Source organism: Pogona vitticeps, chromosome 14, assembly GCF_051106095.1.
Source record: "Pogona vitticeps strain Pit_001003342236 chromosome 14, PviZW2.1, whole genome shotgun sequence".
NCBI lineage: Eukaryota > Metazoa > Chordata > Lepidosauria > Squamata > Agamidae > Pogona > Pogona vitticeps.
In genome coordinates this window covers 16,526,297-16,553,626 of record NC_135796.1, presented here as the reverse complement: position 1 = coordinate 16,553,626, position 27,330 = coordinate 16,526,297, and the positions used below count along the sequence as shown (strand labels likewise).

At 47.0% G+C, this 27,330-nt stretch overlaps 1 protein-coding gene across 2 annotated transcripts in view; it reads left to right on the top strand.

Annotated features, from left to right (window-relative positions):
* AACS (acetoacetyl-CoA synthetase) overlaps nucleotides 1-13,747 on the top strand; it is a 29,693-nt gene extending 15,946 nt beyond the window's left edge. The window contains exons 9-18 of one of the 2 annotated variants that reach the window (XM_078381733.1): nucleotides 267-347; nucleotides 1,060-1,184; nucleotides 2,705-2,769; nucleotides 4,061-4,183; nucleotides 4,502-4,615; nucleotides 5,353-5,478; nucleotides 6,043-6,112; nucleotides 6,867-6,925; nucleotides 8,423-8,625; nucleotides 11,194-13,747. In XM_078381733.1, the coding sequence (XP_078237859.1) occupies nucleotides 267-347; nucleotides 1,060-1,184; nucleotides 2,705-2,769; nucleotides 4,061-4,183; nucleotides 4,502-4,615; nucleotides 5,353-5,478; nucleotides 6,043-6,112; nucleotides 6,867-6,925; nucleotides 8,423-8,625; nucleotides 11,194-11,331 (1,104 nt within the window). In that variant the 3' untranslated portion in view covers nucleotides 11,332-13,747. The remainder of the gene's footprint in view (nucleotides 1-266; nucleotides 348-1,059; nucleotides 1,185-2,704; nucleotides 2,770-4,060; nucleotides 4,184-4,501; nucleotides 4,616-5,352; nucleotides 5,479-6,042; nucleotides 6,113-6,866; nucleotides 6,926-8,422; nucleotides 8,626-11,193) is intronic. The other variant, XM_078381734.1, reaches the window with a different exon arrangement.
* The last annotated feature ends 13,583 nt before the right edge of the window (nucleotides 13,748-27,330 follow it).

Here is a 27,330-nt window from a genome sequence, read left to right as displayed (position 1 = left end):
AACTGCCTAAGCGTATCACCTTTCCTTCCTGCATATATTTAGCTTTGCATTAAATCTGTAATGTGTCTGGCAGAGGAGGTGGCGATGGGGAGAGCAGAGAATCCACCTTTCCTTCAAGAAGCGGAAGAGGGCATGCATCGTTTTCCCCCTTTGCCCTCCTCTTTTTCACAACAACCCTGCTAGGTGGGCTGGCCGGAGAGATGAGGAGGCCATGCATTTTCACCCGGATGCTACATGTGAGTGTCTTTCTCTCTTTTCCTTTCCAGGGGACGTTAATTCAGCATCTGAAGGAACACATCTTGCACGGGAACATGACTAGCAGCGACAACATCATGTACTACACAACGGCAAGTGTAAAAACAAACCCGCAAACTGGAGACTGATTTGTAGTAAGAAAATGGAAAATTTCTCATGCTTGGGAATATCTGATTTGGTTGGTTTCCTACTATTCTGGGCCAGAAAGGGAACTGGCATTCCCTCCGTTCAAGTAATCCAGAAATAAGCCACAATCTGAAGCCTAGCTGAAGGGCGACCTTTTATTTATTCACCGTTTATTGCAGTGATTTATGTACTGCTTTCTGAGATATGAACTCTCTTGCCAGGGTGGCTTGCTAGGTCCTTGTGTTTGGAATCTTTACATACATATGCTCAGATAAGAATATTAAAATGTCTGTGTGTATATGTATGGTACGTGTGTGCATTTAATCAGTCTGTGTGCATCTCTTGCTAGTTGAAAGAGTTACCTTTGTAAACTAGGATGGATCCACTTTTAAAAAACAAAACTGATCAAACATGCCACCTCGGATCCCTTCCCACGCACACATCCTGCAGCTGCTGCAAATGTTACCCAGAACCCCTGTGGGGTGCTTGGCGTGTGACCGGCATGTCGCACTCCCACGCCAGCAGTGTAGATTTTGCCCAACCGCCTCCTTGAGAGAAGCTGTGACATGAGCTTTGCGAGTCTTGGAAGAGGTGACGACAGCCGCCGCCTCTGATAGGAGTCTGCAGTGGAAAAAAAAAAACACCAAGCTGCTCACACCGGTCTCCTCTTCTCCCTAGACTGGTTGGATGATGTGGAATTGGCTGGTGTCGGCTCTCGCCGTTGGCGCCTCGGTGGTTCTGTACGATGGGTCGCCTCTCGTGCCGTCCCCCAACGTCCTGTGGGATTTGGTGGACAGACTGGGGTAGGTAAAGGGTGTGTCTCAGGGTCTCTTAGCGCATCCCCCTCCCCGTTTCCCTTTTGAGGACGATTTGTGATTCCTGGAGGGGTGATCTGAGTCATCGATCCAGCAGAAACAAGGAAGAGAGCCAGCCTCCGGGTAATCAGGGGCCCAAATCCTGTTAGTTGATGTAACGTCTCAAGGCAAACGATCTCAACTTAAGAGATTGCTGTAGACATCATCTCTTCAGTACAGCAGGACCACGACATCCACGCGGGATCAGTTCTAAGCCTCCGCGCAGATGCTGAAAAACATGAGTTTTGAATGCTATTCATTGCATGATCTTTGGCTTCCTCTAGTGGCCAGTTTTGGTAAATAAACCCTGGAAATGCTTATAAATATGTATTTCTGGGTGTTTTTGTGTTGTTGTTTTTTAAATCAGTATTTTCAGGCAGCGGATAAGTGAATCAACAGGTATTGCTCCCTTGGAGGGGGCATCCTCCTGTGCTTGGAGTTGAAGAGGCATAAAGTCCACGGCATTCTCTTAACACGAGGCCATTAGGTCTGAAAGTCAGACACTTGGGCATTTCCCCAGGGGGTTCCCCCCCTTCAGAACTTTATTAGACCTCTAGGAGAAAATGAATCTGAAATGGAATAAGAGAGAATAAGATAGATCCAGAGATTTGTGCCTGGGAAAGAGGGGATCCGGTGGGGAAGGGCGAGCTTCCTTACCCGCTTGCCTTCAAGGCATAATCTTAGAAACATTTAGCAGGATCGAGGGCTTAGCCCAGGTGAGCTTCAGTCCCATCCCTCCCGAAAACAACTTCAGGCCACATTCTGAATGTTGGTCCTCCTAGAGGTAATAATAACAAGGCACGCCTCTGCTTAGCGATGCCGCCGTAGGTGGTCTGCGTGGCCTTTCCGGAGGAACACGGAAGGCGGGTCCTTGAGATGGTCGCCCTCTCACTCCACCCCCATGATGCCACTCAGGCCGAGGGCCTGGCAGGCACGCCTTCCTTCTTTCCTTCTCCTCCGGCGAGCCAGCAGAGACTCTTTTCTGGAGAGCCGAGGACCGTTTCTACTCCCGCTTAGACCAAGCCGGGCCACTTCTTGAGAGCGGTTCGCCGTGGGCTGCGGGGAGAACCGCCGCCCGCCTTGCCGTGACATCAGGGGGGAGAGGAGAGCGGGGCGACCCTTTTGCCTCTCCGGAAGGGGCTGCAGGGGAATGTGCTTTTCCCACCTCTCTTCCGTCTCGGCTCCCCACTGGTCAGAGCCAGAGCGGACGAGTTCTACGAAGCTGGCCCCTCTCCTCCCTTCCTACTCTTCCTTTGCTGGGGAATGGAACGTTACAGTCATGGGCACAGATAGAGAGGCATGCCTTGTCATCTCAAAACCAAGGGTCCTGGCGAAGGGGAGCGAACGCCGTCTTGACCCCCGGGGAGCCACGGTGTGTGTGTGTGTGTGTGTCCCTCCTTCCTTCCCACCTTGGCTCTTGGAAGCAACGGCAGCAATAGATGGTCCTTCCTTTCTTTTTTTGGCTGCAGAATCACCATTTTGGGAACAGGTGCCAAATGGCTCGCCGTCCTGGAGGAGAAGAACCTTAAACCATGTAAGTGTGGCATGCCCCCCCCTTGCTGCTCTCTTTGACTTTGCGGGCGGCCTTTTCTCTTCGCTTCTGGTGCCCCCCCCTCGGCCTCTCGGCTTGCGTTCTCCCAGTTGGCCAATGAGGGAAGAGGGGGTCAACGCTGGTTCTTGCGATATGGTTGGACCACAACTCCCATCCTCCTTCTCCGGTGGGTTAGCGCCGCTGGGAGTTACTCTTGAAGGACAGCTGGAGGGGCTGCATTTTGTCCTCCCTTCCACTAGAGTGTGCTGGTTTTTGTCACGTCCCCGCTTAAGGCTGGGGGGGGGGGTGTCGGGAACCTTCAGCCCCCAAGGCCGAAGGTGGCTCACAAGAGTTTTCTCTCTTGACCCATGGAAAGTCTGGAAGACCACCTACCTGCCTGAACTTCTGGTTCTTTGGGAGGAAGGAAGGATTCTCCTCCTTGCCTTTACCATCCCATGACTGAGGGGAAACATACAGGGGCTGTTTCTTGTTATTTGTGATCATCGATGCCCGTACGTTCGGGAAAAAATAACCCCTCCAGAAATGTTTGATTACAGCAGGAAGTCCATATCCACGGGGCCGGTTCCCGCAGTTTCACTTACGCATTGCTTGAAAATATTAAATCACCCCGCCGAAGTGCAGGTTTCCAGAACTGGCCACTAGAAGGAACCAGGGACCATGCTATTTATATGAGGTTTTCTATATCCTAATTTTTTAGGGGCTTTGAACCAGTCCCCCACGGATACCACCAGCCGACTGTGCAGCTCTTAGTATTCCTTACCACGGGTTATGGCAATTGGGATTGCTGGGAATTTTGGTCCAGTGACGTCTTGAGAGTCATTGGCTGAAATCCTGTTGTGTAGTTACGCAAGTGGCATAACTTTTTAGAAGTCAATTCCCATAAGTTAAGAAATCTCTGCAGTCATTATCTGTTGTCCACTGAATCACGCCACCCGGGGGTGGCAAAGTCTGTAAAGATTTCTTAACTCACAGCAATTTGCCTCGGAAAGTGATGCACTCTGCATAACTACGCAACAGGATTCCAGCCGTCGGGTGGTTTTACTCACCCCATCGTACAGCCTGCCTTGATCACTCCACCAGCCTGCCTTGGGATTTGAGAGTCCCGTGGCCTGCCTCTAAAGAGGGGTGGGGGTCTTACCTGCCTGTAACGCCTGGGGACATTAGACGGTCCTTTTCGGCTTTGCCCATCTGCCTTCCCGGTGGGGCGGCGTTCTCGGAGACACGGCTGCTCAGAAAGAGTAACACTGTTTCTCCCTTGGTCCTTTCCCACCAGGTGAGACTCACAACCTTCAGACGCTCCATACGATCCTGTCCACCGGCTCGCCCCTCAAGCCGCAAAGTTATGACTACGTCTACAAGCACATCAAGAGCAGCATCCTGCTTGGGTCCATTTCAGGTACCGGTTAGCCGAACTTGAGCCTCGGCTGGGATGGTTTGTGTTTGCGGTGCAAGTTCAAGCCGGGGTGAGGGAAGAAGGTGGTTATCTGGATGTTCTTCAACTACAGCTCCCATTCGCCCTGGCCGGTGCTGGTGGGGGTTGCTGGGAAACGGAGTCCAGTGAAGCTGTTGTCACGAGGACAGAGTTGGGAGGCGGGGAGCCGTTGATGCTGTCTCGAGCTCACACGAGGAACGTAATCAATAAATTTTACTTTTCTCTTTAAAGAGCTGCCCAGATAGGATTCTCTCTCTCTTCCTCCCCCACCTCCTGTTTTAGGAGGCACAGATATCGTTTCCTGCTTCATGGGCCAGAATGTGTCCATTCCGGTTTATAAAGGCGAGATCCAGGCGCGGAATCTCGGCATGGCGGTGGAAGCCTGGAACGATGAAGGTATGATATGCAGTTCCTATTCTGTGTCTTCGTCCACTAAAAGCTACGGGAGTTTTTGTCCAGAAATACAGTAGGAACCCCATATCTGCGGGATCAGTATCCACGGTTTCACATATCCACGGCCCAAAAATATTAAAAATAATAAATAAAAAACCCTAGAAATATGTATTTATGCATATTTCCATGACATAATTAGCCCCTAGAGGAAATCTGAGACAGTGCGATATATAGAGTTAGCTGTTATATCTGCAGTTTTTGGTGGGGGGCTTCCTGTATCCCTCGGATGGCCCCACAGCGTGTAGATGATTGTCAGGTTCCCAATCTCTGCCTTTATGGGTTCATTTTCTTAAAAGAGACACAGTTTGAGCCCTCCAGCAAGGTGGATAGTGGCCCAAGAAAGAATAATCTTCGTGGTTGTACCGAAGCGCAGAAGGTTTGGCTGGCATCTTTTCCCTGGTTCTTTTGCCAGGTGAAAAAGTTTTGTCAAGCTTTTGAGGGTGCTAGAAAACTTTGTGAAGACTCCAGTGGTATGAAATAACAGCAGGATCCCCCCCCATCCAGTATCTACTGATTCACTTACCCTCTGCCTGAAAGTACTAAATAAAACAAATCTCAGAAAGACATGTTTCCAACTTTACTTGCTCTGTGTTCACAGTGCAGGAAGGTAATCGAGTTGTTTATGATGATAAACCCAGGAGCGCTAGTAGGAATAACAGTGTTCTTCATCCTTTAAACAGGGAAGCCAGTTTGGGGGGAGAGTGGAGAACTGGTTTGCACCAAACCCATGCCCTGCCAGCCAACACACTTCTGGAACGACGAGAACGGAAACAAGTACCGGAAGGCGTATTTTTCAAAGTTTCCAGGTATGTCTCAAGAGAATTTCCGGGTTGTGTTGGTTTTGCTGCACGCAAAACCGGGGTCTTTTAAGATGCCAGAAGGAGGTGTAGCAGTCTTCAAATACATCTACAGTGGTGCCTCGCTTGACATCTAGGCCAATGTTGTCAACTCTGGCCGGCAGCATCTGCCTGCGCTTTCAGGCAAGGGTGTTTGTTACACCTGCCTAGAGATGCCGAGGATTGAACCTGGTCTGTCCAGAACACTTGGTCTACAAGCTAGCTTTGACTTCTTTTTAAGCTTGAAGCTTCAGACCCCTGCTTTTGATGCTTCCTTATCTTAAACAACCCTTTGTTTTGGAGTTTATTCATAGGCAACTAAAATGGATCGCAAGGCCTCCACGGAACATGCCTTCAAAGGCTTGATAACCGTTTTTGTTTCTCCATTGTGTTTTGATGGCATCACAATCTCTTTCATTTGTTCTCTGTGTTTCTGAAAAGCTTCCACTGCAGAGGCGTTAAGCCAGAACCATGGCTATATGCCGGGTGTCCTCTTTTTGACCTCCTTTTGATTCCTCTTTTTCCCCCCCATAGGCATTTGGGCTCACGGTGATTACTGCAGGATCAACCCCAACACAGGAGGCATCGTCATGCTTGGGCGCAGGTAAGCGGACTCTTGCGCCCCTCTCTCGCCTGTACTCGGCAGATGCTTTGTGGGATGTTAGTACAGTTGGGCTGGTTGAGGGCCTGTCCGCGTGCAGGGTGGAAGGGGAAAAAAAACCTCAAATGATTTTTTAAAAAATTAAATTGATTTCAATTGTGATTTAATTATTTTTTAAAAAAATCTGATTTTTTAAAAAAAATTAAATCATGATTTAGATAGATTCGATTTAAATCAAATCCACCCTCTCAGTATGGGAAGGGAAGGAAGCTCAGACAGACTATAGACGGGGTGTGACCGGGGTCCCAAGCTTTTTGCTTTAGGCACCACTCATCCGGGCAGAGTGTCATGTCTCGTTCCACCCTCATTCGGATGTAACGCCTTCCGAGACCCCCGGGATTGCGCAGAGCGCAGGATAAAAAAAGACCGAAAGCGCCGCTCAAACTACAATTCCCAGCGTTCCTTGCTACACACCGGCTATTTGCATTTGATGTGATTTTTATGCATGCCCTGTTGTGTTCCCTCCTCTTTCCTCGTTTTGTCCGTTGTTCAGACTTGCCTAAAACACGAACTGCTAGGGGACAAAATCTCTTGTAATCTAGTTAAATGCCAGGGATTGTTTTCCTGCTGCATATTTAACACAGGGGGTTTATGGAGAGCCGCAGCGGATGGCGTCAGTTTCAGCTCTTCATCAGGCCTTGATTAAGTCTTAATGATTCTTTCCCCCTCTCCCTCTGTGGCTTGTCCTTCTTCTCAGTGACGGCACGCTGAATCCGAGCGGCGTGAGGTTTGGGAGTTCTGAGATCTATAACATAGGTATGCAATTTACATTTTCATCCACTTCTCTTCCCCGCGCTGGAATTGTAGTATTGGTTGGCTTTATTTTTTATGGACTCTCTTTTTGAGCAGCCAAAGGCTGGCTCTTCAGGGGTTACCTTTCAGGTGAACAGCCACTGCATAAAGTAGAGTAGAAAGAGAGCAGATTCAGTGTTACAGTAATAAGGATCTTAGACCTGCAGAGCGGGAAGGGACCCTGTGGGATCATCAAGTTGAGCCCCTGTCACGGAGGCACCGTGGGGGGTGGGGGGGATTCGAACTCCCACCCTCTGGCTCCAGAACCAGAGACCTCCGCCCCTGAGCTGCTGTAAGGTTTGTAAAAGCTTGGTGGCCACGTGATGGCCACGTCTCTTTAGGAGATATTGGCTACCAGTTTCTGCCAGGCACCCAGTAGGAGCCTCGTCTTCACAGCTTCTGCAAGGAAAAACTTAGATTTCTAAGAATAAAACTGGCTTCCCTATTCTTTGGAGAGTTGTTCCCAAGGATGGTTCTTACAGCGCCAAGACATGATGTGAATGGTTGCTTGAAAAGGGAAGGAGGCCAGAGAGGACGAAACAATCATCTCAGAGTTGCCCGGATGTGGTCATCCCCTTCCACAAACCCAGCCTCTGCCTAGAACCGCTCACCCTCCGAGGACGATCTCGCGCTATCTGGCGTGAACCATCCCACTTCTGGTGCCCCGTGGGCTCTTTTGGAGGCCGAGCCAGACAAAGGAGCCTGTTTGTCTCCAGCAAAGCCTCCTGAATAAATTCCTTGGACCGCTCGTCGTGGCCCATCGTTCATGCCCGGCGCACAAAGGCCCTGCCAGCGCAGGGCCCCGTGAAATCAGCCGAGGAGGGTATTGTGTGCGAGAAGGGGAGGGAAAAGGCAGTGGTGTCAGAAACCGCGTCTGAGTGAATCGGGGCACAGTTCGGCTGAATATCTCTCCTGTACGGGCAGCGATTCAACTGAAACGGCCTTCTCTTTCCACCTTGTATCTCCCTCCCCTTTCCTGACACCCCTGCCGTTTATTATCTTGCCGGCGGCCCTCTGTTACAGGGGGCTTTTCTTTTCATATCGGGACGGAGGGTGGGAGCGAAGGAGGGGGTTGAGAAACGCCAGGCCGGTTCTTTCTCGTAGCATGTAGGAAAAAAGGAGAGAGAAGGCAAGAGGGGAGGCAACCTTCCCCCAAATTTAGAAAAGACTGAGAAAGTGGTTTCCCCTTCTCTTCCTCCAAGGGGGGGGGGAGCCCTGGGACAGTGCCGCTGGCCCAAGGCTCCCCAGGCTGGTTCTTCTCCCAAGAAGCACAGTGGGGGAATCGAACTCCCAACCTCTAGCTCCACGGCCAGAGACTTAAACCTCTGAGCTATCCAGCCAACTTTTTACAGTTATTCATTGCCCTCCTTTCTGAACCAGGGTTTGGCTTGACTCCTGATGTCTATTTCCGGGGGGGTCACCCTTGGTCTCTCAACCCGTTCCTTCCTCTTTTCTTCTAAGTGGAAGCGTTTGAGGAGGTTTCCGACAGCCTCTGCGTCCCTCAGTACGACAAAGACGGCGAAGAGAGGGTGATCCTTTTCCTCAAAATGGCCACCAACCAAGAGTTCAGTCTGGATTTGGTGAGGCGGATTAGGGAAGCGATTCGGCTGGCCCTCTCCGCCCGGCATGTTCCCAGCCTCATTCTGGAAACCGAAGGCATCCCGGTAGGTGCTAGCCATGTTTTTCTTCTTCCTACGGCATATTTTTTTTGTCACCTTGGAACAGCAATTAAGGAGCGGTTGTCATCTCTCTTCAAAGCCCACACATGCCTGGAAATTTTAGCCTCATTTTTTTTCCCCCTGGAAAAAAAAAACTAGATTGGAGTCTTATAAATAGTTTGTCCATGTTGCTTAGCAACGTGGGCACTTTTCCTCTTGAATAAGCCTTTTTTTCCCCTTTTTAAAAAAAAAAATAACAGGTTCTGTTCCCCAAGAAAGATCTATACTAGGTTTATAAATTTACATGTTCTGTTTGGATTGCGAATTCTTGGGTGTTCTCATTAATACAAAACGGGATGATAAATTTGGAGTTCTTGATCAGCCAGAGCGCCTCCCCCAACATCACCCCTTCGGTTTCAAATTGTTCCATTCTCCCTCCCCCCCAAAAAAATCGTTAAAAAGAAGCCCGCCCCGCTGTCTCGTTGCAGAATGTTTTAAAGGCTGGAGGTGGCTGAGAAAAGCAAAGAAAAGGGCTTAAATTTTGAAATTTAACCCCCTCTTCCCTGAATTGCGGGTAGCGTTCTGTGGAAGTCCGTCACCAGATGCAAAATGAAGTATTGTATGTTTTCTCAAGAAGAGGAGCGAGGGGTGTTTTGGTTGGGTTGCTCGCTGGTAGCCAAGGTGTATGGAAGAAATTGCTGATGGTTTCTCTTGCATAGAGTATTTCATGCATTGCAGGGCTTGGATTGCCAGGAAATTAAAATATATATATATCCCTAAGCCCTACTGAGGTCACTCACAAGAGTGCATAGCAAGATTTGGCAGTGGTCATTCATGTGACCCAGTGGTTTCCCAACCTTGGGAAAAACTGAGTAATCTGTTGGAATTTTTTCCATCTCCTTTGGATGCAGCCGGGTTGGAAAGGGAAGCACCGTTGACCAAAATAATTCCGTATATAGAAAAAGAGAGCTACCTGGCCCTCCTTTCCCGCCATCGCCTTCAGCTCTAGTCATAACCAGCACCCCTTCTCCGGAGCCGCCCCCTCTCCTCTCCTGCCTTTTGCTTGTTGCCTCCCCCCCCAAAAAATCAGGGCTATAAAAGCCACAACATACACAAATGCCAGTCTCTGTTTTAATTCCAGCCGAGGGTGATTGACTCCCAAGAACTCGGCAAGCCTGCCTGCCAAGAGTAAAGTCAGTGGCATCAAGGTGTTTATGCGACAGCTGGTAATGCAGGAACCCTGGTTTAGATCATTAATTAGCTCACACTCTGAAAGAATTTATAACCAAACCTTTCGTTTGAGGGGGGAAAAGGAGCCAACATGAAAGCAATCAGAGCTGTATTGGAGGGGTTTCTTTTTTCTTTTTTGTTTCTGTTTTCTTCCCCTTGAACTGCCTTTTTTAAAAATCAGTTTTTTACCCCATTATCTAGAACTGTGTTTAGCCCTATTTTACTTTTTCCAGGAGACACTCCCAGCCACCTTTCTTTGCTTCTCTCAAGACAATCAGGAGCTGAAATTCCAAGTACAGTGGTGCCTCGCAAGACGAAAGTAATTCGTTCTGCGAGTAGCACCGTCTTACAAAATTTTCATCTTGCGAAAAGCGGTTTCCCATAGGAATGCATTGCAATGCATTCCTATGGGAAACCTCGCAAGATGAATTATTTTCGTCTTGCGAGGCATCGGTCTTGCGGGGAAAAAATCGTCTTGCGAAGCACGGCCATAGAAGAAGCCGTCTTGGGAGTCACCAACATGATCGCAAAACGCTTTCGTCTTGTGAGTTTTTCCTCCGGCGAGGCGTTCGTCTTGCAAGGCACCACTGTATATGGATTGCAAAGACTTGCTCTCCATCTGAGGAGGAGGGTCACCATGGCTCAGATCCTGTGGCTTAGGGTGGCAAATGGCAAGTCGGCCCGTTGAATCCATGGGACTTAACAGAGGAGTAGATTTGGCAAACCCCCCATTGATTCGGAAGGACTGCTTTGGTGTGGCAGATTCGGCGGAGCAAATTAGTGACAGGATTCTGCCCCATGTCAAAAAAAGAAAAGAAATAAGGGGGCTGGACTTTGTGTGTGGCAGATGGCTCCCTCCTGAACAGGTAGAATAGAAACAATTTCAGAAACGATTCAGTAAAGGTGGAAGAAAGCACATGCAATGAAGGAGGTGTGTGAGTGACTGCAGCCACACCGGATCACTTTTAGGTGCGGATTTTCGTCCCCTTCCAAAATATAGTTGCACAATTCCTACTATTGAGAGCAGTGCAGAATTCCCAGCCCATCACGGATGGTGAGAGATGTCCTCACCAATCTGCCCCATTCTCCAGGTCTTTACTCATTATCATTTACTTGTTTACGAACATTTATAAATTTGGCAATGTGAAAGCAATGTACTACATTAGAAAAAAAAGTACTATCCATGCAGAATGCAGAGTTCCGGTTGTCCATGCAATGGATGATAGATTAGGTTTTTTTTCAGAGAAGGCTGGAGGAAAGATGGGTTTTCGGGGCACGTCTGGGAAAAAAAAGTTTCCCGTCAACTTGCGTGCTTCACCGTTCCTTTTCGCTTTTGTTTCTCAGTACACGATCAATGGCAAGAAGGTGGAGGTGGCCGTCAAGCAGATCATCGCTGGGAAGGAAGTGGCCCAGCGAGGCATTTTCTCCAACCCGGAGACCCTGGACTTCTACCGAAACATCCCGGAGCTCCAGAACTTCTGAAGGAAGCTGCCTTTTCCCACCTTTCGGCGTCGGTGTGCGTGCGTGCGTCTGCGTGTCTGGTTTTGTACCGTGTATATAATATGTATATGGATACTGTGTGTAAAAGAAGCTTTTATTTAAGTAACAGTGGCTTCTTTGGGAAAAGGAGAAAGACTGTTATTTCCCCCCACCCTTTGAATCGCCACGTATTTCACAAAAATGGCATTTTGGGGAGCGCTCTGTTCCAGACCTCAGCATGCTGCCATTACTTTCCTTTTGATGAGAGGCGTCTTTGGCACGTGCGCTAAACTGAGCAGGCCTTCCGGGTGGAATTCTAAAGTAGAAGGGACGAGAGTGGTCTCTGTTTTGCTTGCTGTTTTCGTGGTGGGTGCCGAGGATTCTGGGAAACCTCGATTTGGGGCGTTGGTCGTTAGAAAACAATGGATACCGTGGTTTGCCTCCTACTGTTGTTCTTTACGCACAGACGGCTGTTGCAGGAGAGGATGAACACCTACAAGTGTGTCGTCTTAATGAATTAGAAGCCGAAGTGGTGGTTTGGGTGGTTCGATGCACCCAGTGGTGATGGGTCATTGTTCGGAGGCTCTCCAACTGTTTTGGACTTCAGATCTCAGAGGTTCCTCCAAACAGCGTGGCCAACGGCTGGGGATTCTAGCAGGGGAAGATCCAGAATTGAAGTCTGGGCTGAAGGTCCAGAAACACTTGGTGGGGGCTCCTAGACAGACGGTCCCCTGGAGGGTCCCTCAAAGCAAGGAAGTCTTGAGAAAACCATATTGGTAATGGGCTGTTTTTTTTGAGTTTTCAACATGTTCCTTGTGCTCCCATCTTTCTTTGGAGGCTTCAAGGTCGGTCGTAAAAGCTTAACGAGAAAGCACACACCCATCTTTTTTTAAAAGTAAATGAATGAGCAGTGCTATATTTTGCCTGTATGCTGCTATGTGTGAAAGAGTCGGGCCCTCGTCTAGAGGTGACAAGCCGGCATCCTCTTATCATGAGCGGGACCAGTGGGTGGGGACTAGCTGAAAATCCCATCTGTTCCACAGGACCTGAGTGCGAGTTGCATTTTCCTTTGGCTCAGCCGCAGGCTAAAAGCGACCTTTCCTCTCAACGCTTCCGATCGCGTCTCTTGCGGAGGAGACCGGAGGTTGGGCAGCTGGAAACCCGAGCATGCATTTAGCGTTCTGCAACCTTCCTGCTTGGATTTTGTTCTTTTGCAATCCTAGGGAAGGAGGTCAGTGTGACAATACAATTCCAAGTCTCTTGCACAGCGCAGATCCCGGGGTCCAGAGGGGCAGGGGAAAGCCTCTGATCTTACATGTCCTTTGTTGACCCCCCTAAACAGGAATCGCATGGCAAATTGAGCACAGTTGAGAGGTCCCAACACGGTGTAGGACCTGATCAAGACCTCTGATGAAGCTCCTTCTGCCCCTCAGCTGCTTTAATTTCCCGTGTGTTTGGATATTGTTTCACCCAGCAAAGAAGGCCACTGGTATTGTTCTGTTAAATGGGATGGAGAAAAACCGGTGGCCCTCCCTACGTTGAACTGTAACTCTCGTTGTAGTTGACCCTTGGCCATGCGGCTTGGCCCCTGATGGGAGTTATTGTAGTTGACCCTTGGCCATGTGGCTTGGCCCCTGATGGGAGTTAAGAGCCCTCCGGACACCCTGAGGTGGAAACCGAAGCTCCTTTATACCCCACGTTAGAGGCCACAGAATGAAAAAATACATATTCAGGAGCCCATTGCCTACAATTTGGCCAGAGGAGGGTTATTCGGTCTTCTCTGCATGCTTTGGACTACAGATCCCATAATTCTGACCATTGGCCGTGACAGTGGAGGTGAATCACTAGCCGATGCTGTCTGGAGGCTACCTGGGTGCTGACGTCTAAACTTGGGGTTTCCGTGAGAAAGCAGGAGAAGAGGTGGAATTGGTGAAACTTGGCCTTTTAGCCTTGGCTGGATTAGAAACACTTTGAGAAGGCCAGATTCAGCGTTTGGGCTCCCAGCTGCTGACTTGGAATCCTAGACACCCCCCCCCCCAAAAAACCTTGTGTTTTATGGTGCATACCTACAACTTCCATCCTCTTTTTCAAAGAAAAATCCTGTTGATCTTTTGAGGGTGAGGGGGTTGAAAAAATGCACAAAATCTGTCGGTGCTTTTATGTATCTTGGTTTTTAAAGGGATTTTTTTGTTTTGTTTTAATTTCCTAACAAACTGTGACGAGTGTACGGAAACACTACCGTCCTTGTGTTTTTAATAAAGATTGAACTGGAAGAACGGTGCAGCGAAAACCCAGGGTCCAACCTTTGTTACTTTGAATGACTGGTGGGTAAATTCTGTTTTGGGATTTTTCCTATTTTGTAATCATGTTGCTGATGTTCTGAGGGATTTAAACCTGAATAAAAAAAATGCAGAATAAATTCTCACTTTTATTGGAGTGAATTCCTCTCGAGAGCAACGCCATTCAAGGTCAAGAGACAAAAATGAATAGCAAAGCTGTCCTAGAAACCAGGCACGGGAAATACACTGGCATTGAATTTTTCTTACTCATTTTATGAGGGTCTTTTAGGGTTGGTTTTACGGAAAGGCTTTATTTCATGAAGTCAATGGCCGTTGCAGCCTTCCGTAGAAGAGAATACATTTTAGAAAGACACTGTTCTGAAAGTTCAGTACCAGAATTTTTCCTGGAAGTTTAAAGATGAAAAGACTTAGATTGTGTGGAGCACAGTAACCAGATATATCGTGCAATCCATGGGCGTACTGCTCTCCTTCTCTTAATGCCTCTGAGCTGTTGGTTCTGCCCTGCGGTGGTTTGGCCCTGGAAGTGTACAAACATCCACAAGACCTGTCTTGGCCAAAATCCATCAGTGGCAAGGTTCCCTCCCCTCCCCAACCCTAGATCTTACAAGAAAAATATGCTGTATTTGCAAATCTGGGTATCTCTACCAGTTTTCCACCAGCGATCCTCTACGGGGTTGTTTACTTTTGGAAGAGAAGTCTCATGTGACTGCTGGTATTGACATACGGTGGGGCAGCCGTGTTGCATGGAAATGCCTTTTCCCCCATTCCGAAACTTAAAATATGTTTAAAAATCCCTCTGGCGTTCATTGCATCCTCGTCTGATTTCCCCCTGCCAACTGTACATGCTACATTAATAGCATATGTGGACTCGTTAAAACTTCATTAGGTATTGTTTAATTTGTGCAAAAAATAAGAGATGGCTGTGGTTTACAAGGCGTTCAGATCATTATTAATAAGTCAATTTGGAATAGGTTCGTTCCTTTAATGCTGGTTGGTTCAGGGAGGCATTGAGTAACGGCAGAAGAATGCCAAGATTTGGTTGAAGTGGATTGCTTCTGAAAGTTACATTTCCCAAAAACTGCATGGCAGAACTCAGGCTTCGGGAGCAGATGGCCTCCTGTCTCTGCTCTTTATTTCCTCTGTAATTTGGCACCATTGTTTTTAAAGCATGAATCAATCTCAACATGATAGACTGATGGTACTCTGTGTATCTGTGATAGTTCCCTCTCTTCTGTGGGAGAGATGAGAGAGTCCCTGTATTATTTCAGATCAAGGAATAGAGCTATCAGGAGGTTTATATGCCCTTCTTTCCTTTCCAGTGGGGAGGACAATCGGAGGAGATTCCTAGTGAGGAGCAGCCGCCGTGGGTCAAATTAAACTCCTAGGTTGGAACTTTTCTTCTTTCCTGGTCTTTTAGCTACAGGTGATTTGAGGGAAGAAGTAGACAAGACAGCAACTTCGCCTTCAATCCATGTTTAAAACTATAATGAAAAAACAGTAACTTAGAAGCAGAACTGGCTTACAAAATAAAAGACATTCATTATCCCCCAGTGAGATTTCACAGCTCTGCCCAGTTGCAAACTGGCTTGGATGTTCGGTCACTGGGAGGCAAACAATGGGCTTTGTCTGTGTGCTGATTGTGCAAACAGCTGTTTTGAAGAATGCCTCTCTGGAGCAATAATGTTTTATCACCTGCTAACGGTGAAGCTGCCGTCTTGCTTTTTTTTCAGCCCTAAGATTTGTGGTGCAAGCTTACCCACAAGGCCAGCCATGTTCAAAGGACACCCAGAGCCCTAGGCCAGTAACTACACCAGAAACTTTGTGCCAGTTGCCGAAATTTGGCTGGTCTTCACGTTTTGAAGCATATCTTTCCAACAACAGGGTTTGAGAACTTTTTCTTCGTCTTTTTCTTAAAAGAAGGGGCACCCATGAAATGTTAAAGTTAACATCTGTGCCAAGAGCCACATCTTACTTGGTTTTCAGGGCATCGGCGTGTGTGTGTGTGTGTGTGTGTGCTGTACGAACGTGGCTGAATATGTTGCTTGTTGCAAAATTTCAGGTCAACCAGGAGCCTCCCTCTTGAAGCGCTTATGCCCCCACTTTGCAAAAACGTGGACGCTACCAACGAAGATTTCAAGATCTCGGAGGGAAAGAGCTGAGCATTTCCCCTTCTTTATTCTGGGGAAAATGTGATTTAATCTGCGAACAAGGAGCTCTTCCGCGTTCTCCCTTGGTTTCCCCCCAATGGAGGTTTTAAAGCACAAAATTTTAGAATCGTCTAAACAGTGGATTTCTTTTTATTTTTTAAACACACAACCTAAGCGAAATGACATGCAAATGAAGGCTGAGCTGGAGTCAACCTCTGGAACATTATGACAGGAGCTGAGTTTTGGAGTATGTCTGTATTGTTTTTCCTATGTCTTTTTCCTTTTGCCTTCTTGGGACTTGGGGACTTCGTTTAGATTCCAATCATGAGATAATCAACTGCAGTCAAAAGCGTCCGGATAGACGCACTCTGCATGCAGATGGAGAGAGGCAGCTAAGCAGAACAGGCCCTAGCGATTCTAGCAAAAGTGGACCTCCTGAAAATATATATATTTTCCTGGCTATCCACATATGAATAGTGTTAAATCAACAGCTTAGTGTGCAGATTCTCCAAATTACTTCTGAAGTTCCCTGAGCGCACACTGAGGACAAGCGAGATAGGAGATTTTGTAGCACGAAGAGGAGGTCTTCATGAATCATTGCCAGTTTTTTTTGCAACCGATTATTGCCATGGAGTTAGTCTTTATGTACTGCACTCTTTCACTCATCATCATCATCATCATCATGCTCTTAGAACTGCAGAGCTGGAAGGGACTCTATGGTGTCCAGTCCCCATCAAAGAGGCCCCAGTGGGGGAATTGAACTCCCAACCTTTGGCTCCACAGCCGGATGCTTAAATCACTGAGCCGTCCAGCAGTCTTGCTCACAACACTTCTGGAGGCCTCTTTACTGGTGAGGAGACAAGATACATGGTTTGGAATTTGTGGAGCAGCCTTCTGGGACATTGGCTTGGGATCCCCTCTGACAACCAATGCGTGGTCTTACAGCAGAAATAACTGCCTGTGGCTTTTCCGGAAGTTATCTCAGCAAAGCACTAAATCTACTCCAGATTTTGGTCCGAACTTTGCAGGAGCTAAGCGGAGGGGCTAAACCTCATCCAGCTAACACGGAGAGTTCAGCACCATGGATAGCTGCTTCTCCAGGCTGGCTCAGCACCCTGGACAGCTCCTGTGATGGCCTAGAGATGCTGTTCATCATAGTTTTTGAAAATAAGAATTTAAGTGACTTGATGTATGACTTGCTGCTTTTTGGTTAGTGTTCTAGTTCTTCTGGGTATGGAAAGGCCACCTAACCCTTTTGGGAGGTGACCTAAACTTGGGAGGAAGCTCCTGGCTCTTGATGGCAGGGGACTCCAAAGATTTTTCAGTGAGTCCTGCTGGAGGCTCCCCAAGATTAATGATGGCTTTAACGAAGCCACCGTCAACATCCTCATACATAAGTCCACGGGTCCTGTCTTCCAGCCACAGGGAACCACACCGCGGGTTGGTTTCCTCTTGGCCTTGTGCCTAGCGTGGCCTCCTTTAATATCTAACATTTTGCGAATTAATGGAACCTGGCGAGGACAGCGAGAGATCCTCGTGCAAGATTCATTGGCCCCACGCCAACCTACAGAGTCTTTAACGGACCGGACTGCTCGGGATCGCCACATCTTATTTCACGCTTCGTTCGCTTCAAAGGTTTTGTCTCCGTGCCGGAGAGATTTCAAGAGTCGCCCCTGTCGCGTGGAAGGACGGGAATGCACGACGCGCAGATATTCAATCCATGGGAAAGGCAAAGAGAATTATTATCTAGATCTAAGGGTAGCCGGAAAGCCGCCCAAAGAGGTGTCAATGGCTCTGATCGCTGTCCTTCAACTTCTTTACCAGTGTTGGTCGTGGCATGATCAAACTCTGATGGTGAAAACTTGAGCGATATTATGTAGGTTGCGTCGGGAGTGGGTTGGGGAAATCTGTCCCGCTCCTTCCCAACCCATTCAGATTTAGCTTCCACGATAGAGAACAGATAAACAGACCAGGTTAGACTGCTACGTATTTTGACTTTTACACCCTGTCCCCCAAAAAGGTCTGAAAGGGTTCAGATCTAGAGCATATACCCTTTGCATGTGTTTAAAATGTGCATGCATTTTGGAAGTGCATGCTTTTTTTAATTTGTTTTTTTGCTCACCCTTCTTGAAGATGAGCAAGGGACAGTATCACTGCGAATGAAGCCCCATCATCTCCGCTACAGGACAATGGTTTGGGTTAGGGGGTCACCTGGGGGGGCATGGTGGAGCCGGACATGTCTCAGATTTTGTCAATTTCCACTGCTCCCAATCCAACCCCACTGTCTACCCACCTGATGGCAGCTGCCTCATATTGTCTAATACAGTGGTGCCTCGCTAGACAATGATAATCCATTTCACTGAAATAGCTGTCTAGCGAAATCATTGTCTAGCGAAAAGCAAATCGTCATCTAGCAAAAATCAGTTTGCGAAGCAGGGACCAAACATTGTCTAGCAAAATTCCCCCATAGGAATCACTGTTTTGCGAATTGCTATAGCAATCGCAAAAAGTCAATGTCTAGCGAAAAAACTGTTATGCGGGGTAACTGTCTAGTGAGGCACCGCTGTATCAGGACCGGTCATCTGTTTATCTTGGGGCACGTCTGAATTTGCACTCGTCTTGAACCCCTGGACTTCTTCACGGAACACAGAAGCCCCCAAATAAATAAAGGAGCATCTTCGTGTCTACCTTTAGCAACTCCGTGATGACACATTGATTTCAAAGCAAGGGATGAAGTGGGGAGAATGGGCAGCGGAGTGCAGGGAGGGAGGGAGGGAAAGAAGACTAATCAAATTCCACCGTCTGCAGCATGATGGCTTTGTATCGATTGCCACATACAGTTTCAGAATCGGTATTGATGGCTACCGTATTCTCGGCTTTGCCTGGCGTAACCTGTGATTAGATTTAGAAGGAGACCAGTCAATCTCAATGCCATCCAAATATTAAAAGCCTTTTTTGTCGTGAGATGGGGGGGGGGGAGCTTCGGAGGATGGCGTGAATCTGATTGAAATTTCCAGGGAGGCCGGTTAGAGTATTTATTTATAAACCTTTCAAGACAGCAGCTTCCACCATGACTGGATGACCGAGTCAATGGCAGCCAGGGAGGAGCGGGCAGAGAGAGAGAGAGAGAGAGAGAGAGACAATAAATTTGGGATTCCCACGGCAGGCACTGTTTCCCATCTTGCTACGGTCTCGGAGTTGGCTGGTGGTTTTCTGTAGCAGAGATGAAACAATTACAAACCTCACTCACTTTGCAGAAGAGTCCTGCTGGATCAGGCCAAGGGCCCATCCAGTCCCGCTTCCGGTATCTCACTTTATTCTCTGTTACTCGAGCGTAGGAAATGTGCAGAGCTGGGAAGGAAACGAATGCAAATGACATATTAACTGTAATGAGTTCCTTTTGGGCCCCATTAAGACGTAACTAAGTTCCATGATGAACGGGAGAGCGTGCTACTCCTTCAGTTTTGCCACGGCCGCTGTTCCAGTTAGTTTTCTGGTTACTGGTGATATAACAAGCTGGGTGGATGGGCTGAATGCCTGCTGCGGGTCTGGCGAGGTGTGTGTGGCCTCGTAAAGAAATCTAACGTTCCGCATTTGGCCCACGGGCTGAAGGTTGCCCACACTGGTCTCATCAAAAGTGGTCTTCTTCTGTTGGGACCGTCAGAGTGCATTATCTCTCAGATTCCTGGTTTGTTCAACCACACTGGCTGTTTCCTCCCCGAACGTGAAGCTCCGAAGCCTACGCTGAAGCTGGGCAGTGTATAATGACTTCCACGTAAAAATGAGAACGTCTGCACTTTGTCGGCGGTTCGGATTCTGATGTGGCAATTCATTCAGTTACCAACTTGACCTGGTAAATTGAACATCCAAGAGGCTGACGCTTCCTTCGCTTGTCCCCCTGCATTCAATTTATTTCTCTTGGAAAGAAATACGAGGGCGAATCATCCTTTAAAATCCAACTACGGAGAGAGAGAGAGGACGTCAGCTTTCGTTTTTCTTTTATTGGGGTCCCCTCCCTCCCTGCTTCTTTATTCTTCTTGTAACGAGCCAAATTCTATTATGCAACCGTGCTTTCTTTAAAAAACAACAACAATCCTAAGAATGTTTAACACCCCCCTACACACACGCATACTTCTAAGCTGCTGAAGATAGAAATACAACATTTGCCGCTGGAGTGATAGATTAGCCCGTCAGGTTTTTGTGACCTGTTCCATCAATGTGGCAACGCTGTTGATCTTCCTTGAGGACCTGAGAAATACTTTCTAGCACACTTTGAATTATATCTGAAGCACTCAGATTTCAGGGGGAAATGAAGGTGCCAGCAGATGGGTAATAATCCTCATGGCCTCAATGAGATGCCCTACCACCTGCCTGCCGGTCACCAGGGCCTGCTCCGAAGCGAGCGACGGCCATCTTTCCCAAATGAGGTGGACCACCTGTGGTCCTTCAGAGGTGCTGAAGACTTCGTTCCAGTCCCCTTTACCTCTCGTCTCTCCACTGTCAGGGTGATGGGAGTTGGAGTCTACGGCAGCTGGAGGGCCACAGGTGATCTGTCTCTCTTCAGAAGAGGATAAATCTTTGGCCGGGCCCCGAACTGATGGGGGAAAGGTATGCAGATTTGTGTTTTCAAGCCCAAAACTCCTCCCCCACCAAATTTGCACACCTTCACTAATGGAGCCCCAGGAGAGTCAGTGGAAAGTTTAAAAAAGTGATACCAGAGCAGTATCGAACTAGATACATGGCTTGGCTTCTCATGCACTCTAAGGTAGGACTCTGCTGTTGGGCCAATGGAACCAGCTTGAAGGTGGGTCCATGGACACCTCGTCATTGATGGAAGTATCCTTGGGTCGCTTTCCTGTTATCTCGACTCTGTCTTTGGGCAGCTCCTGCTGAAACGCCTTGCCAGCCGCTCGGCAGAGGTGGGAGAAACCGAACCCTCTCGGAGAAGCCGTCCTCCTGTGGGGCACCTGTTAGGGTTAGCGTTAAGCGCGGGTCACGAGTGGTAACACAATAAATTACAAGATTTTTTAAAAAATAGTTAAACATACAGTAATAATTAGACACCCATTAATTAATTATCTAACAACCATGAAAAAACAAGGCAGCCTGGCTGTATCACGAAAAGCGGGCAAACTTATACTCATAGAATCACCGAATTGTGAAACTGGAAGGGGGGGCTCAAAAGCCATCCAGTCCAACCCCCTGCTCAAAGTAAGGAATACAAATGAAAGGATATTCGTCAGGTGGTTTTCTAAGTTTCTCTTGAATGCCTCAAGTATTGGAGCACTTGCCACCTCTTGAGGTCATGGGTTCTGTTGTCGCGCTACCCTTAACAATTAGGAAGTTTTTTTTCCTGATATTCTACCGAAATCTGGCTTCCTGTAACTTGAACCCATTCTTGTGTGGCCTGCACTCTGGGTTGACCGAGGGCAAATCCTGCCCCTCCTCTGTATAACTGCCCTTTAAGTATTTGAGAAGCGCTATTATGTCGTCAGGCGGCTTTTCTTAAGGTTACACATGCCCAGGTAGAGTTTTAAGGGGAGAGGCATATGTGCTTTTGTTGCAAAATTAATTGTGTGGGTGTTCTACGTGGATACCTGTGTGGTTTTGTGAAGTTGGTCATGATTTGCTGCTCTGTCTCAGGCAGCAAAATTGCTTGAGCTGGCCTTGTTGAGGTGGGTGGATCTCCAATTAGCTCCCCCTACATATATTTTTCTCCTGAAATAAAGCCAAGTTTGTTCAATATTAACTCCAGAACCTCATGGAGAAGTTGATGTTAGTTCAAATCCAAGTTTGGGGGGAAAAAAAGAATCCAGTCTTCTTGCTCTCTCTCTCTCTCCTTTTTTTTCTTTTCTCTCCCTTTGTCTTGTCTTTCCCACAATATCCTGTAACATTTTTTGCATCTTCAATATTTTCTGCCTCTGGTTCCTTTCCAGGCAGCTAATTATAAACTTCATTATAATTGTTCATTATATTCTTCTATCGTTCAATTAGTTTAACAAGTTGCCAACTGGAATACAAGGATGGCAATTAGCTTGATCTAACGGCAATGAACCCCTGGAAAATGTGTTTCCGAAAATATCCTTTTATTGGTCTTCAACCATTTACAAAAGGGGAAAAAAAATTAGCAAAGAACAGCAAAAATTTAAAATTAAGAGTCCGGGGCGCCTCCGAAATTTCTCTGTGAATGGATCACCTCCTCCCTCACTTGTATTAATGTGACATGTGAATAATGAAAAGAAGATTATGGGGCTATTATATGGTTTTCTTGCCATAAAACGCTACACATGCTGTTATCCGAGTTTTTGTCCATTTCAACAAAGAAGGTTAAGAACAGCGGATAGTGGAAGGCACAGACTCAAGACCGGCCCTATTGTTTGGTAGAGTGAAGTAACACTTCTCTCCACACAGCTTAACTCCTGAAATACACAACTCAACTCAAATCATGATATTTTCCTGCCTGAATCGAAGGCCAAAATAAAGGGTGATGTGGCTCCCTCCATTTGATCCACAGAAGCCAGCTTAAACCCTGGAAAATTGATAGTATCCTGCACCATCTTAAAGAGGCTCAGTGACACACACAGCTCTTATCTCCCCAAAAATGAGACATGGCCAGAAGGGGGAGGAGGAATGGCTGAAGGGCCATCACATGCCCCCAAACATCATCCACCACCTGAGGTAGTTGATTCATGCTACCTCTTGGTAGAGCCGGCCTGGCTCCTCCGAGCAAATGTTCGTGGTGGTAATTCAGAACACGATATTCAGCAAAAAAGAAACATAAAATTTGAATAATGCATAAGCTGCTGACTCAAGTAATACTCTACAACATTGAGTGACTAACTAACAGAACGTCAATCTCTTTTTTCAAGATCCAACCGAGTCTCCATATTTGACATCAGGTAGGCGTTACTCCTCAAAAATAAAAGCCATGTTTCTCCATGCCTGTGTAGGGATAGGATGATGGCCGGTCAGCTATGGCATTGCGACAAACAGTGACCCCCCCCCCCCAAAGACCAGGAGCTAAAAAAAAAATTCTCAAACCATCTATGCAGATGGAAAATGTGGCTTCAACATGTTTGGAGCTGCCGTTTTTATTTTATTTTATTTTATTTCATCTGTGTGTTTTTTACAGGCAGCGCTCCCAAGGCAGTTTTGCGTACAATTAAAACCATAAAAATATAACTACAACTGTTTGATTGTAATTGCCACACTTAAAATAGGGCGCTAAAGACCCAGTGCAGGAATTAAAAGAAAGCAAATTAAGATTATAAAGAGAAACAGTGTAAACAATTAGATTCAGATATAATTATAGTTCAGTGATTAGCAAGTGAAACGATCGGGTTTTTTAACGTCTATTGGGAAGCTAGCGATCTGACTCTGAATCCATGCCGGATTTTACTCCGAACTTCAGAAGAACTCTCCAAGGTGCTGAATTGATTTTGCGGAGCAGGTTCAACACCTTAGAGAGGATCTATAAAGCCTGGGCTAAATTCTGGTCAAGGCGTTGCAGTGTTTTAGCATTAGCATGTTCATTTTTGATTTGGGGGAATTCAGTTGAATGCTGTATGCGTGCTGTTTTCTGACTCAGTGCCACTTTGTTTTTCCTTGGTTCTGAACGTCACCGTTTGAAACGCTTGTCACTTTGACTGATGGATGAGCTTCGCGCCGTTCTCCTCTTAATGCATTCCCTCGACACATTATACAATTTCTCCCCCGGTCTCTCAGGCCTCCTTGTTCCTACCTAGGAAAAAAAAAATAAAAGAGATAAATGCCCATGTTATTTTGAAGAGACCCACTGCCACACCCTGAATGGTTGGTATGCTGTTTCCCCCTCGCGCTCCTTCACATCAATCTCGTTCTTCTCCCCCTCAGCAAAATCTCCACACTGTAGTGCTAAATCTCCTCACGAGCTCTAATTAGTCTCCACTTTCCCCGTTGGGATGTGGAACGGTGTCAACCGTCTGTTCCTCGAACAGGTTGCGATTAAAGAAGATGATGACAATAAAGGCTATGGGTGTTGAGGAGGAGAGGGCACCGGGAGGTCCATGGAGAATCATCCTGCCGTTGTGACTCTCTCAGTTTGGGTAACAACCGCATCCGTGATTCAAATCTCAGCGGAAGGTGCCGTTCCTGCCTAATGAGCGTGACTTTCTTTTTGTGAGCTTCCGTGTGGTGCTTCTTCATGTTTCTAGAATGCTCTGATAGGAGTTCTCCTCTCCATCTTTCATCAGCATCATCTCTCAAAGCTTCTAAATGGTCTAGTTGGCAAGAGGCAGCCATTTTGTACACCTGGAAGTGTGTGTGTCTGTAGCCGATCGCAGGTCCCTGCAGTTATGTGGCTACTACGAGCAGTCAATAGTTTTTCCTTTTATCCGTCCTTCGAAAACTCTCGACCTCAGATGGCAGGATAAGGCCTCTGGTACTGGCCTTTTACAACAAACACAGATGACACACCTTTTCACCATCTTGAAACGACGACCATGTTAGTGGGCTGGCCATGTTGTCAGGAAGTCGGGCAGAACCGTCTGCTACAACGCATCTTCTCTGGAGAAATTGTTGGAGGTGGCCGTTCATGTGGTGGAACAGAACGATTCAAGGATACCTTGAAAACAACACTCAAATATTTCAATAGGTCAATTGGAAAGATGAAGTGGCACGAGAAATGCCATCAAAGAGCGAAAGAATACAAAATAGAAGGAACCAAAGATGCCCGAGAAGAGAGAAAGCAAGATGTAACATCTTGAGAAGATCAAGTAACCTACTCCCATGGAAACTGTATCTTCTTGGCTCATTTGGACCAATGTTGCATGCCCATCAACATGCTCCATCAACAACTTGATCACTCCTTTCTTCTCTTCTCTCGATGTCCCTAAATGGTAAATCTAGTGGAAAGGGTCATCTTCCGAAACAAGGGACGAAACATCACCAGAAATGAGAAGATGGTTTCTAAGGATGTTTGGGCCACAACACATCGCCTGAGTCTCACTTCCAGCCTCGGTTTCCCAAAGGTTGCCAGCTCCCCAATCCAAGGGGAAGTAAAGCAAGGACCTTGGACCTCTTGTGTATTGCTGTTTCCCATGACACCTTTCCTATAGCACTTGCCCATGGTCCCCATTGGGGAGATCATCCAGGGCATTCCACCCAACAGGGACCATCCTGGCTGCTTGTAAATTGCAGTATATTTTAATTCCTCTGGCACAGCTGCCAAGGCTCATGAGAATAAAATTAATATATCCATCTTTCTATTATTATTTTTTTTTAAAAGAAGGAAATATTATAGTTCATGCTTCCCAAACAGCCTCCATCTGCCTGCCGTGCTGTGGCAAGGTTTCTTTCCAGATGGCATTCCTGCCTTCTTGCTGATGGCTCAGCGTGCTAATGATTTCCAGCTAATTTTTAATAATGAGCGAGGCAACATCTGGATGGCATCAGGACACCTTGTTAGAGTTTCCCTTCACCTGAGTGCAAAATCCACAGTTATTCCCTGACAACTGGAGTATTGGAATTAATTGCCTCGCATCGTACATGGCCACGCTGGTTTCGGAAGGTGATCGCAGGAGGGAGGGAAGAGGGCAAGTGAGATGATTAGGATAATCCTTCTTCTGGCCCAAACATAGAGAGACTGAATTCATATTTGCACAGCAGATCTCATGGATGGACTGGCAACCAGTCTTCTCCCAAATATCCAGATCCATGTACCGGATTTTCCCCCCAGTGCAGTTGACTTCACATTTGACAGCATGATATTAAATGGAGCTAAGAATCCTGCATAATGCCAGGCAGACCTACGGGGGCTGACAACTATGTTAAAGTTACTTTGGGGAGAACAGAACCCTTAACAAGGAAGATATGCCTCTTCCAACCAATGGATGTTGATATTTCCAGATTTGTGGGTTGAGTAAATCCGTGTGGGGTTTTAGTCTGAACTTTGGAGGTGCTTCAAAAGAGATGAACCCTATTGCCCCAAACAGGTTTAGCACCTTGGATAACTCCTATAAAGGGAACACTAAAACCCGGAGAGAATTCACCGCCCCCACGGAACTGGAGTCAAGAATCTGGTTTCTTCTATCTTTCCGTTGATAAATGGGTTCTTTTTAATGGGAATGGAGAAAATGAAGAAAATTATCTCTCAATGTTCCAACCCCTCTCTTTTCCCTCACTCCCCTCATTTGTGAAACACATACACAGAGCTAAACACAGAAGGAGAGAGGCATGCTCTGAATAATTCGTATTGAGGCTAGACACTTGCGGCAGCCATTTTCTGATTAGCCCCTTGCCTCACAGCCACCATTTTGTGGCTCTACCTGGAACACACACTAAAAAAAACATTCCTAATGCATCCAGAGACCCCAAATGTTTGACGTGCCCTTTGGTAGGTATTATGGCCAGCATTATGCAGTGTGTGATGGTTGGATAGCTCAACGGTTCAGGCATCTGGTTGGGGAGCCAGAGGTTGGAAGTTTGATTCCTCACTGTGTCTCCTGGGAGAAGAGCCAGCCTGGGTAGCCTTGGGCCAGCTGCACAGTCCCAGGTCGCCCCCTAGAGGAAGGGAACGGTAACCCATTTCTGTGTATTCTTTACCCAGGAAACCCTGAAAAGGATCAGAATTGCCTCAATAGCACATGGCTATTATTATTATATTATGTCTCATGGGTGGTTGGCTTAATTTCATCCTGATTGCTTATATATGCAACACCTGAAAAGGTCGCAAGCAACCTGACTTGAGCAAGGCACACAGAGAAGATAAAAACCAAGGGGATCGGTTAAAATAAAATTATTTAAGAAAATTAACTCTGCTGGCCAAAAATCTGCCAGAAATGAGGGAACAACTTAATTAAGCAGCAGAAGGTTGTTGTAACAAGAACAGAATGTAACACAGATCTAAATTCAGTTGCTGGTTCCCCATTGGAGCTGGACCATCGAATCAACTGGATTTACACCACCATTATGTCCCATTCATAGATTCCATGAGCCTACTCTACTCAGAATGAGCAACTGAATTTATGGTAAAATTTATCATTTCTCTTCTTACCTTTTTACCCTGATCCAAAGTCCTCCCACGTATCCATCCATATGGAACGCTACCATGATACTCCATGTATTTGAAAAAGCATCTTGTAGTCCATAAAAACTCCAGCGGAAATAAATAGTTCTGGTGCTCAGGCTATGTTATCACCTTCCTAGACAGAGGAGTTCCCTACTTTAGATGTCGTGGTGAAATGCCATTAACTCACTTCCGACTCATGGCAACCCTGTGAATCAATGACCTTTTAAGGTTCTGTCACTAATAATCATGGTGAGGTCTTTCAAAGCAAAGGTTGTGGCTTCCTGGAGTGAATTGAACCATGTCACGTTCGATTTTCCTTTTTTTCCTACTGCCTTCAACTTTTCCTGGCATGACTGTCTTTCCCTGTCAAGTTGTACCTTCTCATGAGCTGTGAAAAGTAGGACTCACCTCTGTTCGGCCATTTTAGGGAAAGCTGAGCTAGCAATGCCATAAAGGGAATGGCAGAGGGGGGTCTGACCCGACTTAAAATGGCCGCTGTGGCAGTCTG